We start from the raw sequence: 15,420 nt of genomic DNA on the forward strand, positions 1-15,420 counted from the left end.
CGATATAAGTGCATATGCATTTCTTTTTTTAAATACTATTTTATTTAACCGTAATACATTGTATTATGTTTGTGTTCATACATATGTATCCTTGCGCAGAACAGCTATGTGCAGTTATCAACTTCTACCTGCATGTACTAAGTGCGTCAGGATTTCTAATAAATCAGCTTCCGTTAACAAAAAGTGAACTTGTCGGAAATGTAGCACAAACTGTAAGTCAATCTAACTTCCTTTCTTGTTCATAGATTATAATTGACTGGATATCAAAAATTAAATTTAAATTAAAAAAAAGTATTTTTTTAAGTTTCACTTTAAATTCCACGAATAAAAACTTGGCTCTGAGCCACTAAGTTTTTTTTTACCCAGTATGGACGATCATTTGACTGCCACAACAAACGTGACGTACCGATGTCTCCACGGCTGAAAATTCACAAAAATGTAAGTAACGTATTTATAGCATTTGATAAAAAAAAAAAAAAAAAAAAACAATTTTATTATCAGTCCAAATGTTCACATCAAGTACATATACCGGTATGTAGGTTTATGATCCTTTATATTTTAATTAATAAATAAGGCATTGTTCCGTGCTTCTTTTAAATTTTTACCCTTGAATAACCACTGTAATATTTCTTTAATAAACATAGATAGATATAGTATTCAAGCTATACAAATAAACGTTTGTTCAATTAACACTACTATTCCGTGTAAGAATTAGGTCGAAGCTATTTCCGTGTATTCAAAATGAAAATGAAATAAATCAATACCTCGCTTCGTTTTTTGGAATTTCAATCCTTTGTCTGCATTTTTGTATTCGGCAGGTGTGATAAACCATACGGTGTCATAATAGTGGAATTTATACCTACCTTTCTCTTTGTTTTATGAAATCGTCCACTTAAATTGGGCTGTTTTTGATACCCTCATAAAACCTTAATCTTAAACAGAAGGCCAGATAATTTCATTGTCAAGCAAGCTGAAATGTGGATCATAATTGATGATATCAAATACAACACATATATGATTTCGTAAAAATGCAATATACTAGTATATAAATTTAATAAAGTAAAAATCTTTCTGTATAATATGATGTCTGAAGCCATATGCATAATGCACATAACGTTACCCTACCTATCTTGCAGTTTGGCTTTATTATATTACAAGATTAATTATTAGAAAAAAACCCCCACAGAAACACCCACAAAAAAGCAGGAAGTCACCCTTACTGTTTTGTAATATAATACATGTATCATTTTTAGCCGGGCTCTGCTGAAAGCAGAGTCCTGGCTGTAGACAGGCAGATCGCCAATGTTACTATAAATAGCCCAACTTCAAAAGTAAACAAAAAACCAAAACAGCGTCAAAGTAAAATCTTCCGTTATAACGTATTTTATAAACAAGACTATGCATTTTGGACACATACAACGCGCATGAATTTCCATGAACTACTTTACTGCGCGTTGAAGAAATGGGGATTGTAAATATAACGCTTGTTGCAAAATTCAAGGCAGCAACTGTTGAACTTTTTTCTACCAGACAGACATATTTTTGTTTATAGCCGCTTATAAAAGTTGGTCGCTCTCAGGCGCTTTGCCGACTTTAAAAGCATGAGAGAGAGAGAGAGAGAGAGAGAGAGAGAGAGAGAGAGAGAGAGAGAGAGAGATTGAGAGAGAGAGAGAGATAGAGAGATAGATTTTCAGTCTTTACTACACAATATACATGAAGATACACCAAAAAGAGCCCGGCTTTCAGTACTTCGATCAGTACTTTGATTTATTTATCTTTTTGGAATCAATTTATATCTGTGCATTAATATACATATTTCTTAAATGCCCTTTATTAAAAACAAACCTATTACATGTACTTATGGGTGTATGATGCTTAACATTTTAACAGCTGTAGGCTTGTAGCACTTTCCTTATATGGAGGAAATCTGCCCTTCCTCATAGCTTTCGTCATTATCGGCAATAGCGATTATATATATATATATATATATATATATATATATATATATATATATATATATATATATATATATATATATATGTGTGTGTGTGTGTGTGTGTGTGTGTGTGTGTGTGTGTGTGTGTGTGTGTGTGTGATTCATTTATGATGCATAGGCGTCGGAACCGGGGGGGGGGGGGGGTCTTAGGGCTTAGCCCCCCCACTTTTTTGCAAAGTTAGACCTAACCATTAGCCACATAGCATCATAGAGGGTTCAGCCCCCCACTTTATCTCGCAGGAAAGAAAAGTGTTCCAACATTTACCTTGAGAAGACGGAAATATTGAGATGTAGAGCCATAGGTATACTAGCCCCCTCCCCCCCCCCCCCCCCCAACGGATTAGGAATTTCAAGATTTGAGGAAATTTTTTGGTAGGTAAGAATTATTTTTGGTGAGGTATTCCCCCCCCTCCTCACCCCCACGGATTAGGAATTTTAATATTTGGGAAAAAAATTTTGGTAGGTAAGAAAGTTTTTTGGTTCTATAGGTATACCTGATACTAGATTGTCGTTTAACTGTATTCCAACTGTATCTCAAGCGACTGCGTAGTGCACGGCCAGCGCGCTAGGTTCCGTTCGTCATCGAAAGCAAGATTTTTGTCTTGCCTAGATGGCCGAGTGGGTAGCGCGGTGGCCGCTTACTGCTAGGAGAATGGGTTCTACTCCAGAGGTCGTTAGTTCAAGCCTCGGTCGGGGCGGAGGTGGAGCTCCAACAAAAGTGAATTCCCTGTGCTTTATATATATATATATATATATATATATATATATATATATAATTTAACTAAAATAGGCCTCGGACCTCCCCCCCCAGCCTGGGCAAAAACAATTATCCCCGCCCTAACTGAAAAAAATATATCTGGATCCGCGCACGCAAAAACACTTTGTAAATGGTATACATAAGGTACATTTACTTATAAAATACAGCTAGAACCATTTTAACAAGAGCTTGGACTTTGGGTAATTGATATCAAACAGCAATGTGGCGTAGGTCTGTCTATTTCATTGTAAGCCACTCAGCCATGAAATAAACAAGATTGCTCTGGCTTTTGAGCTAGGACTACGCAATCGCTGTACATTTCACTCGTAACCAACGTCATTTTTAACTTGTTTTGACGCAAGAAATTGATAGCAATGTCCTACTGAAAGTCCAAGGCCTTGTTAAAATGGCTCTAATAAATAATAAAAGTCAGGGGACGGGCGTCCTTAAAGGAAAATATAATAAAGATATGTACATAAGTATGTAAATAAGTATATAACTATGCTAGTGTACAAATCTAGCATGGATTGTTTTACAAAGGAGGGTAGACTTACTCGGATAAACAAAGGAATAAACAAAGTCATACATTTTATTCTAAGTGTTTTGGCGCTACTTTTTATAACATCTGGTTTTGCGCAGTATTTACTTTGCAGATAGTTATGTATAATATTTGATAATGCGGTGTACTCAAGAAGATAATGGAGTTCATCTGCAGTTCTGAATTTGTCACAAGGTTGCATTATCTTTCAGGTTGAGGTACATTAAATCATATGTCAATACCTGTTAGGGAGCGACTACTTTGGTGCAAATTTTCTAGAAAACACTATTGGTATTTCAGGTATTATGTTCCATGATGAAGTTTTTCTTAAAATTCTATACATTGTTTTTAAACAATCGAACCCTAACAAACAACACCCTAATAAGGAAAGTTAAAGTGGATTTGCATCAGAAAATTAATTCTACAGGGTTTGAAATATACTATAGTATAGGTACATGACGATATGATACCTGGATTCTATAGTCCGTTTCCCTTAAGATTTGACGTAGCGCGCGCCCCCTGTCGTCATAACGGTACATTTCCTTATAAATCTTGAATTACAAATCACAAATGAGGGAAGCACAAGTGTCAAACTTGCATCAAACGGATTATGAAACAACAATTTACCGAAACCCGATAGGTGTAACAAATGACAACAAATGTTTCCATACGATTTTCGAAGATTCAATAGCAGATTTAACATTTAGCATTTCTGTTTTTACATTAAACAAATAACGCATTTAAAAAAGAGAAATACATAATAACATTTATAGAATATTGAACCCTTTGGCCTTCCATAATTATAAACATGCTATTTCTCACTTTATTGAATGATTTAAGAATTAAGGTCCAACGAGAGATGTAAAATAATATCAAACGATTTCTGAGGTGGTCCATGTGATTTGAAAGTACTGATCATCGTAGTAATGTTTTACTTTTACATATAACCTTGTAACGCTGATTAAAGTTTGCTTATATCGAAAAACAGTTTTGAATGTATCAAGAATTTTTCATTAAATCATTTTCTTTATTTCAATAGCACAGAAGATAAATGAAAAAATTGGTCTTATATATGCATGCACATTCTTATACAGGATATGAAGACAATAATAGTTCGTAAAATGCCAAGAAAGCCCGGGTTTACAAGATGTGAAGACTAACATTCGTGAAATACCAAAGAAACAAGCTAATTAGAAGCTGACAGGTATAGCAATATATATAGTAAACGTAATATTGTCCAATCTTTTTTAATTAACATTTATATTGCACATGCCTTAACCGATATGTACTAGTATTAGCTATGTTTTTTGATTGTACTGGTCTGAAATGATAAAGCTAGTTAGATTTGCATTTCGAAGTTGGATATTGCTTATAGGTAGGCAAGCGAAGTGGCATATGAGCTTCCAGTTTTGACAGCAACTTATTTATTATTGCTTATCTTGAATGCATGGCACAAGTTTCCGAATTAAAGTTGCAGTTCTGATTAAGTAGGCAACAAATAAGTAATTATACATTTATGCTTTGTTTTACAGCTTAAAACACTGGACTATGGAGAGGGAAGAATATAGGGTACCACCTCTTCGAACTGAAGAATTAAAACGTTTGTCAATATTTGAAGTTCGCGAGATTTTGGAATCATCGTTGTGGACAAATGAAAAAATTCGAGCCACGGTGCGGTCAACAAGCCAAAACCTAGAAGAGTTGAAGTATTTCTTTCAAATTATTATGAAAGTTCTGCAAAACAAAAGACATTCCGAAGATCCAAACGTTATTACTCTGATTCCTATTTTGGCATCTTCAAATTTTGAGAAAAATCTTCATTACTTATTGCAATGTGGAGGACGTGAAAGCGTTTTACCTTCCATTAAAAGCGTTGTATTTTTCTTGCAAGAATTATGTAAAAGGTCGCCTTCGAATGGTAACGGGTTTCTTGAACTAGCAGTAGAAACGGATAAAAAGATAACTGATATTATTGGTGATGGGGACGAGGATGTTGATGGTCTTTTAGATCTGAAGGACGACCTTGAAGAGATCAATCAGATAATTGTTTATAGACTAGCAATTTCTGAAGTTAAGATTGAAAAGCAGAAAAAAGACACAAGAAAACCCCCGAATAATTTTCGAAACATTCCCATTTTACCAACGTTAGATGATTTACAAACCAAGCCATTTTTTAGGCCGAATCTTCGCGACACACCCTTTGAAAATCTTGATGATTATCTTGATATACAGTTTCGTTTGCTTCGAGAAGATTGTATATCCCAGCTGCGAAATGGAATATTTGAATATATTCATACGAAGTATGTAGAACGAAGCGAAGCTAGAAGAATACAGGATGTGAGGTTATACAAACACGTTACAATTGAGGAAGGCAGAGAAATGACCTTAGATGGTCCAATGTATACAATAAAGTTAGATATGAATCAGGTGAAAAGAACGAGATGGGAGGGTGGCAAGAGAATGCTTTACGGTTCGTTACTCTGCCTCTTACCAGATAGTTATCGCAGGCTCTATTTTGGAATAATTGCTGAATCAGATACTGATACAATTAAGAAGGACGGTAGGTTGAAGATCATAGTCAAAAGACAGAAAGGCGACCCAGAATTGACGAAGGGCTTAAAGTTAACGTTGATAGAAAGCGTTGCTTATTTTGAAGCATATCGACATGTATTGCACTGTCTACAGAACATCAAAGAGGGAGAGTTACCTTTTGAAAGATACATTGTGTATTGCCAAAAAAATATCGAAAAACCATTGTACTTGAAACGTGAGGAGGGAGTCAAATACGATTTGCAGCCTATTGTGTCATGTTCTACAATATTTAAAGCACCAAAAAATAACAAAAGTCTAAGACATGCTGGATTTAAGATGGGACAAGTAGATCGTCAATATCAAGAAAAACGACTTGAAGTTTCCATATTAGATAGAAGATGGCCAAGACCATCTGATCTTCACCTTGACCTATCACAATATGAAGCATTCAAATCTGCCCTGACAAAAGAATTTGTGCTCATACAAGGCCCACCTGGTACGGGGAAAACACATCTTGGACTTCGAATAGCGAAGGCGTTGCTTCATAATTCAAACTATTGGAGAGGTGTGAAGATGTCTGAGGAAAATTTAAAACAAAAAAGAAAAGATCAACAGGAAGAACAGCAACTTCATCCAATGTTAATAGTTTGTTATACAAACCATGCCCTTGATCAGTTTCTAGAAGGTATGATCGACTTTATGGATCCTGCAAATTGTGCTGAATGGAAACAATCAGTCGTGCGTGTAGGTGGAAGAAGTAACAGTGAAAAAATAGAAGATTTCACGCTCAAAAAAAGAAGGAGAGAATTTAGAAAGAAGTATATTGATCATGGTCGATTTCAAAAAGAACTTGAACAAAAAGTCAAAGAAATGTGCAAACATAAGTCTTTGATTGAAAGCGCAAGAAAAAATATCATAGATGAAACCGTCCTGAAATCTTTTGTGAATGAAGTAAACATTCTTTCCCGAATAGAATTGCCTAAACCGTTTAAAATTATGGAATGGTTGAAAGTTACAGAGAAGGATTTGATTGAAGCAGCTTTTGAAAAATATGAAGAGACCGAAGAAACTGCTGATACCTCCTTTTATGAAAGTTTAACAGAAACTGAGGAACTTATTGATGTTGAAACCGAAAGCGACAACGCAAAACATGAAAGAATGATAGAGGAAGACGAGTTTGAAATGGACTTCACTTTTAATGACATTGGAGTAAGTGTTGAAACAGTATTGAATGAGGCAAAGTCTGATCCTAATTTTACTGAAGAGTTTATAAAACATCTTGACAAGGAGGGTTTAATTGTTAATGATTTTTTTCTCAAAAGTAAGCCAATGTCAAATGAGGATGTGAATAAAAGAATTAGAAACGTATGGAATTTATCAATGCCAGATAGATGGAGGATGTACAAATATTTTGAGATGAAGTTTTGTGATATCCATTCACAGAAAATTGCTGAAATTAGAGCAAAATATGATGCACAATACAAAGACTATTTGATCGAAAAAAATTACGTAGATAAAGAAATTTTGCGAAGCTCTATGGTAATAGCAATGACAACAACAGGAGCGGCCAGATATCAGATAGTTCTCAATGAAATCGGACCAAAGATCATCATTGTAGAAGAAGCTGCAGAAGTGTTGGAGGCTCACATTATATCTACTTTAAGTAATAAATGTGAACATTTGATATTGATTGGAGATCATAAACAATTGGAACCAAAGCCTTCAGTATACGAACTTGCTGAGAAATACAACTTAGCATTATCCATGTTTGAAAGAATGATTGAGAATGGACTTGAATTTAATTGTTTGATGCGCCAGCACAGAATGCGTCCAGAAATTTCAAACCTTGTGCAGGATATGTATCCTGGGCTAGAAAACAGTGATAGTGTTTTTAACCGCGAACATGTGATGGGCATAGAAAAAGATGTTTTCTTTATCTCGCATTCTCATGCAGAAGATCAAAAAGGGGAATCACAGAGCTCTTTAAACGAGTTTGAGGCAAAATATGTAATGAGACTAACACGATATTTAATACAACAGGGCTATAAACGACAAGATATCACTGTTTTAACCCCTTATGCTGGACAAATGTTTTGCATACGAGACCTGATGCCAAAATCAGAGTTTTTAGGTATAAGAATATCAATCTTAGACAACTATCAGGGGGAGGAAAATAAAATAATCATACTCTCTTTGGTAAGAAGTAATAAAGAAGGAAGACTTGGATTTTTAAAGAAGGAAAATAGAATCTGTGTCGCGTTGTCAAGAGCAAAGATCGGTTTATACGTAATAGGGAATTTTCAGATGTTCGAAAAAAACACACGCAGTTCCCACTTGCTTCGAACGGCTATCAATAAAATGAAGACTACAGATTCTCTCTGCGACGGATTACCTATTTATTGCCAAAATCATCCTTCTACTCAGAAAACATTAGCAAAATCTCCAGATGATTTTGACAAGGCACCTGAAGGAGGATGTACCTTACTTTGCAACTTTGAGTTAGAATGTGGACACACCTGTACACGTCTATGTCATCCTTATGATAAAGAACATCTAGATATACGTTGTACATTCAACTGTGAAAAAAAGTGTGAAAGAGGTCATATATGCAACAAAATCTGTCACTATCCAAAACATTGCCGGTGTAGAGTTAAGGTAAAGAAAGTGTTGGATTGCTATCATACAGCTGAAATGGCCTGTTATCAAGAGCCTTCAACATATAAATGCCTTGAGGTGGTCAGGAGGACTTTACAGTGTGGTCATGAAGCAACTATGCAATGCTGGATACCGGAGGAACAATACGAATGTCAAATTATTGTTCGTAGAAATTTGACTTGTGGACACTCCGAAGACTTGGAGTGTCATATTGATTATGAGCGATATAACTGCATGGAATTGGTGAAAAGAACTCTTTCGAAATGCAATCATGAAGTTGAAATGAAGTGCTTTGAAAATGAAAACATATTCAATTGTCCAGTTGAAGTCACTGAGAAAAGAAAAGATTGTGAACATAGCTTCACCCGTAAATGTTACATCTCAAGCATCTTATTTCAAGTACAAAATAAATGTTGTGAAATGGTCAAGAAAACTCTACCATGTAAACATTTTGTTGACGTCGAATGTAACGTATCCATAAAGGGAATCAAATGTCAACATCTTGTAACTACGAACTTTCCATGTCACCATGACAATGTTATGGTCAAATGCAGGAAAAAAGACTCAACAAAATGCTCTTCTAAATGTGGTTTGATTTGTTCTATGGGTCACGAGTGTTCAAAACCATGCCATTTCCCTGAGAAATGTCATTGTGATATCATAGTAGAGAAAACACACCCTATATGTGGGCATGTAATAAAGGTTAAATGCTCTGAAAATATTGAAAACACGAAATGCTTCAATAAAGTCATAAAGACTCTATCTTGTGGACACAAAAAGACGACTCTCTGTCATATAGACATTTCTCAGGTAAAATGTAAAGAGCTAGTGTTTAAAATGTTGACCTGTGGTCATGAAAAAGAAGTGATGTGCCACAAAGATGTAAGCGACAGTGATATTCAGTGCCAAGAAAACATTCTCAAAAGCTTAAACTGTGGTCATCGCAAAATGATGCATTGCTTTGTTGACCCGCTGAGTGTTAAATGTAATGAAATGACAGAGAAGATGTTGCCATGTTCTCATCAGCAAGAAACAGAATGTTGGAGAAAGGTTGATGAAATCAAATGCAATACTAATGTTGAAAAAAACTTACCATGTGGGCACAGTGCTTTTGCATTGTGTTTCAAGTCGCCGAAGGATATAAAATGTGAAGAAAATGTGTTAAAACAGCTACCAAACTGTTGCCACACCATGTGGATGAAATGTTATGTATCTCCAAATAAGATAAAGTGCAAACAGCAAGTTGAATTCATACAACCAACATGTAATCATATAAATCAAATTGCTTGCCATGTGAACAGATCACTTCAAGAAAATGTAAAGATGAAGCCACCACAATGTACATCAACCATTTCTCGGATTGAATTATGTGGCCACGAAGTGTTCAACCCTTGCACTAATCCCTCGAAAAACACATGCCGCAAAAAATGCACAGTTCAATTAGCATGTGGACACAGCTGTACAGGCGATTGTCAGAAATGTAAAGGCGGGTTATTTCATCAAATTTGCTCGGAAAATTGCACATTAAATTGTGTTTGTGGGCATAAATGTACTGGTAAACATTGCGGAAATTGTAAACCATGTGAAGATAAATGCATGTCCATGTGCTCTCACATTACTTGTGAAAATGTATGCAGTAGACCGTGCATTCTATGCGAAAAACCCTGTGACTGGTCTTGTCCTCATTTTTCTTGTGAACTGCCTTGCTATGAGCCTTGTAAACGACCAAGGTGCAACAAAAAATGCCCCAAAATCCTCCCATGTGGTCATAAATGTGCTGGTTTGTGTGGCGAACCTTGCTTAAAAACCTGTTTACAATGTAAAAGTGATGATGAGTCTAAACATATCATCAAGACAGGACTGGTACAACTCAGTGCATGCGAACACATATTTCCAGCATATGAATTAGACGCTGCTATTGAAGCACAGAAAATCAGTATTTTGCATGCGTTGAGGTGTCCTTCTTGTCATTCAATAATATCGTATCATCCACGATATAATGAAATTTTAAAGAAAAGAGCAAATCTTTTAAACATGATAAAAATCCAAATTCAACGACAAAACAGTCCTGTGGTCACATTTCCAATGGTCTTCGGCGATGGCAAGGAATGTCGCCGGTATCTGACTGAATTTGGAACATTTTTATCAGCAACAAAACGAAAACTGGAAAAAATGAATGAAAACGATCTTAGACGTGAACAATTTTACCTAGAAATAATTCAGAATCGGTTATCCTCTGACGAAATACAGAGCTATCAAACGGTCATCGACATATACGGTAGCATTGAAGTTTTAAGTTGGAAATGGAAAACCTTGATTTTAAAGCTGGCTAAAAATGACATTATTGAAGGTCTTACTGCAAGTGAGACCCCCAGCGAAACAAGTATTGAAGATGTACATATTTCTAAAACTGATAATATACAAACACCAGCAGACATTGAAGAGAGATTTTGTTTACTAGGACAACTTGACAACGTACCCATAGATATTTTCATTACAAAACAGTACGAAATAAAATCCTTCATATCAGAGTTCAAACCGTTGCTGTCATCACAAGTAAACACAAGAATAGAGAAGGCTGATAATTTTCCAAAACCTTCAGGATATATGGACTGCCATATTGACAGATGGTCCGTGTGTGAAAACGGTAAGACTACATGATAAGTCCTTATATAACAACTTAACATTAACTATATCCAGCTTTTTGCCTTTATTGAAAACCTACTGTATGTCCTGGTTATATCTTTTATCAAACTTGTTAAATTCAATAAGCTTTAAAGTTTAAAAATGCATGCTTTTTCATTGGTGTAAAATTCTTTTCACTGATCTATAGTACTATAGTAAGTATAGTAAGTTACGCACGTTCACTCACTTCAAGTGTTTAGATTAGTAAAAAGGTAAAATTATAAAGTATCTTTCAATTTGTTATTATGAATATATATTAGTTAATTTAATTGCAGATAACAACACGATAACACATATCATCTTTATGTTCATTTCAAAATTGATTTCGCTTTCATCAGACCATTCTGGTTAAGACTTTGCATGATGTATAACATACTGTATCTTTTCTTTTTAAGGTCACCCCTTTTATGATTATGATCAAAAGCAGGCATGTTATATTTGTCATCATGTGGAATTTAAACACCCCTTTGCCCCAAGACCAAAACCATCTCATGATACCAATCAGAAAGGTGCTCGTCCTAAGCAGTTTAAACAGGACCAGAACAAGAAAAGCGTGTCAAAAATGGATACCACTGGTTCAAGTTATTCTAAGGAAACGCGGAAAAAATCTGAGCTAGTGAGTCGCTATGAAGGATATGAATTGAACATTGCCAAAAGCGTGAGCCCTCAAGAACACTGGGAACATGAAGGATGGAGTGATATGTATCCAGAGCAAACAAGATTGCCGCCAAATCGGTCGGTCACAGACGACTTTGAATCTATGATTCGGGATATAACTAAGATTGATACACAAAAATCCCACAATACCTCAAGAGGAAGCGAACCAGGCACCAGGGGTAAAGGACGAAATAAACGATTTAATCATAAAACAAACCCATTGTCTACTACGACATTACCCCGTGAAGATTTGAGTGACTCCAACATTGAAAATAATCCGACCTCAGGGCGAGGAAGAGGTGGAAGAGGGAGGGGTAATCAGGGTAATCGGGGCAACCGAGGCAACAGGAGACGAGGCGGACAGCGAAAAAAGTAGAAACAGAAAATGTTGAAATGATTTTTTATTCAAATATTGAATTAAAACCTAAGTAAACAAAAATACGACACAAAACTCTTAAAATGACAGGGATTTGTCCATTATATAGAAGAAAAGGAACATTCTTTATTGAAAACAATTTACATGCAAAAATATACCGTTTAAATGGTCAACAAAGCACACATTTTTTTTGACACGAAAATATCAGTATAGACGTCAATATATTTTTCTTCAATCTAACGGATTTACATTTAACTTAGCGAATAGATGTCGTTGATTTTGGGCACATTGCCCGAGCAAACAAGTCTTTTGAACTTGATTGCACCATATTTAAAGAAAATTCTAAGATACTATATTTTGTATAGTTTACTTCAAAGAGCTTATTATACGGCTACTACTAGGACAGCAACACCGGTTTCTGTTGGAAATATGAAGTTTCTAATTTTAATGAAGTTACTTCTCCGTTATGCGTTGTATTACACAATTATGTTCAATGTTTCTATATATATTCTATTGAATATGCATAATTTATAGATCGTATATTCTATTGAATATATGAGCTATAAATTATGCATCAAAAGAATTCTGTAGGCTACTAATAAAACATGCACCATACTAATTGTATTTATGTATCTACTGTCATTGTCAATGAGTACCTTGATCAATATTTTCATCGTTAGGTAAATTTTCACTTTTTATGAAAATAGAATAGTTCGGCATGAAGTAGGTTCATTAAATGTTGATACGTACGTTCAGTTAAACGGATTTCAATTTTTATTTTCACTTTGTTGCCAAAACAAGAGTTTAATTTCTTTTCCATTTAAAGCTATTTATGTTGGATTAAAATATAAATAAGTATTTCTGGTGTTGTTTAGTTACCATGTTACCATATTACTTATTAGGTTAGTTACTGACTCACTACGGAAACATATTGGGTTGGTCAATCTCATAGATGGCGAGGCGAAGCCGAGCCGTCTATGAGATTTATCAACCCAATATATTTCCGTAGTGAGTCAGTAACTAACCTTATAAGTGTTTTGTTTTCCCGAGAATATCAAATATTTCAATCTCACCTTTCTAATACTCATAAAAAATATTTGCTTCACCCATGTTTACCTACAATGTTTTGTTGCTTTTCAATTTTAAATGCTTTCCCCCTTTCCTCTGCAGAGTTTTGAGCAAATTTCGACGCTGCGATTTTGTTCTGCTCCAGACAAAACAATGTGACGTCAATATTCTAAGGGCAACTACTCTGATTTTAAAGAATTTCAAAGGGCAACTACTCCAAATACTTTAAGAACTTACGGCATGCGGTTTATGTATTAAATAGTATGAAATGTCGAAATGAGTAAGCGAAGCGTCGGCCAATGACGGCCATATTGCCTAATATTATTTCTCACCGAACAAATATAGAGATATATGAGGCAATCACGTGCTATGTTTAAACCAATGAAAGGGAAAACGAACTATATTCATTTGCCCATGAAAATTTTTCAATAATATAAAATATTTTGTATGCGAGGATTTTTTTCTGTATAGCCGCAACTGCTGCAATATCTTTCAAATTGTGTTCAAAATAGCTTTAAATAGCCATTCTTCAAACTTCTGCTTCTGCTACCAAGACAACATGTCCCCATAACAACTTTTTAAAGTGGTCTTGCATCTCAGTTCATCTAAGGGTATCAAAATACAAAATAAGAAAATCGGTGACTATGCGTGGTCACCGAAATTTGATATTTACAGAGAATGGGTTTTTAAAATCATCAAGAATCACACAAAACTTAAAAAGAAAACTAATTTGAATTTATAATTAGGATTTTTTAAATTTGGTTATTAATTGTTTTTCCATACAAAAAATTGCTAGCTATTGTTACACCTTATCTGTAAGCCCATTTTAGTGGAAAAAAATCACTAAAATCTGGGGGGGGGGTCCTCTCTTGTTCAATGGTCAATATACATGTTTTCCTGTCAATTTATTATTAAATAAAAACATCCTTACGATATGTAATCAAAGTACCGAAGAACTGACGGGAGTTGATTTTATCGATGTTTTTTTTTTATTTTAAAATCAATGATATGTTATTTTGCATGACAAGTACAGGCAGTTTCTAATCTGTATTTGAATTACGCACATTTTTATCAAATGAAATTTCGGACTTTTTCGACACAAGAGTGTTGTAAAAAAAACATATGAATCATGTTAAGTAATATTTAAAGATAGAATAAATTCAATCAAACTATATATCAGTGATAGAAATATTTCTGGATAATTTATGGATCCAAGCAATATTGAACTATCATCTCGTTCAACCAAACGCTCGGCTGTCGCCGTTTATCCCGACAAGCAAGAGAGACTCTCTGTTTGTCAGAGATTTACGGAGACAGCCGAGCGTCGAGCTGAACTAGACTGTATTGAACTCTGGCGTAAGAATACATACAACTACAAAAAATATATAATTGTTCGTACCATTTAAAATCTGACTATTTTCAAGGTATTTATAAATATTGTTTCCTTGAAAAAACAATGCTTTAGCATACATTATTTCGAATTTATCAATTATTCTCAAGAACTAATTCTTGTCAGCGGCGACGATTTGTGCTTTGGTCCAAACACTGTTTCACTTCCGGTTTGTCAGAGTAACTGCATAGGAGAGTTGATTAAAATCAACTCCCAAAAATCAAATAAAAAAGAAATAGTGCTGAATTATCATTTCATTTACGTAGAGATACATAATATCCTAACATAGATGTTTGTGACACAAGTTTTCTTTTATCCTTACGATATGTAAAAATCAAATAAAAAAGAAATTGTGCTGAATTATCATTTCATTTACGTAGAGATACAAAATATCCTAACATTGATGTTTGTAAGCAGCCACACAAGTTTTTACTTTTTTCCTGTAAGTTGAACAAAAAGACTGAAAGAATAAATCTGGCTCCCTGTTTGCCAAGACTTCCACTTTCTTTCAAGCTTTTTAAAATTTTGTTGCGAAATTAATCTTCCTTGATTTCATTATAAATATTCTACTTTCTAATGTCCAAAAAGGCACTGTTCTCCCCACTGTAAATTTAGTTTCTAAGGTAAGTGCTCACCAACTTTTTGCCATTGAAACTAAGTATATACATCAGACTTTAAGGAGAGGGGGTGATATCGTAAAAAAAAAATCAGTTTTTGCGTGACTTTCCATCCATTTAGTCAAAACTTTCATTTAGCAGTCGGTGTA

General features: G+C 34.7%; 1 protein-coding gene across 1 annotated transcript; it reads left to right on the forward strand.

The window, feature by feature from the left end:
• Positions 1-299: 299 nt before the first annotated feature.
• LOC105340104 (NFX1-type zinc finger-containing protein 1) lies at positions 300-13,054 on the forward strand. Its single transcript, XM_011445959.4, has 4 exons — positions 300-438; positions 4,386-4,495; positions 4,824-11,125; positions 11,559-13,054. Exons 3-4 carry the CDS (start codon positions 4,840-4,842, stop codon positions 12,194-12,196), a joined length of 6,924 nt encoding a protein of 2,307 aa, XP_011444261.3. The 5' UTR covers positions 300-438; positions 4,386-4,495; positions 4,824-4,839; the 3' UTR covers positions 12,197-13,054.
• The last annotated feature ends 2,366 nt before the right edge of the window (positions 13,055-15,420 follow it).

This window comes from Magallana gigas, chromosome 6, assembly GCF_963853765.1.
Source record: "Magallana gigas chromosome 6, xbMagGiga1.1, whole genome shotgun sequence".
Classification (NCBI taxonomy): domain Eukaryota; kingdom Metazoa; phylum Mollusca; class Bivalvia; order Ostreida; family Ostreidae; genus Magallana; species Magallana gigas.

What these genes read in the sequence shown, in the direction of transcription:
- LOC105340104 (XM_011445959.4), top strand. Translation starts at nt 4,840, where the DNA reads ATGGAGAGGGAAGAATATAGGGTACCACCTCTTCGAACTGAAGAATTA. An exon ending in ATGGTCCGTGTGTGAAAACG is followed by an intron (nt 11,126 to 11,558) that starts GTAAGACTACAT and finishes TTTCTTTTTAAG; the next exon opens with GTCACCCCTTTTATGATTAT.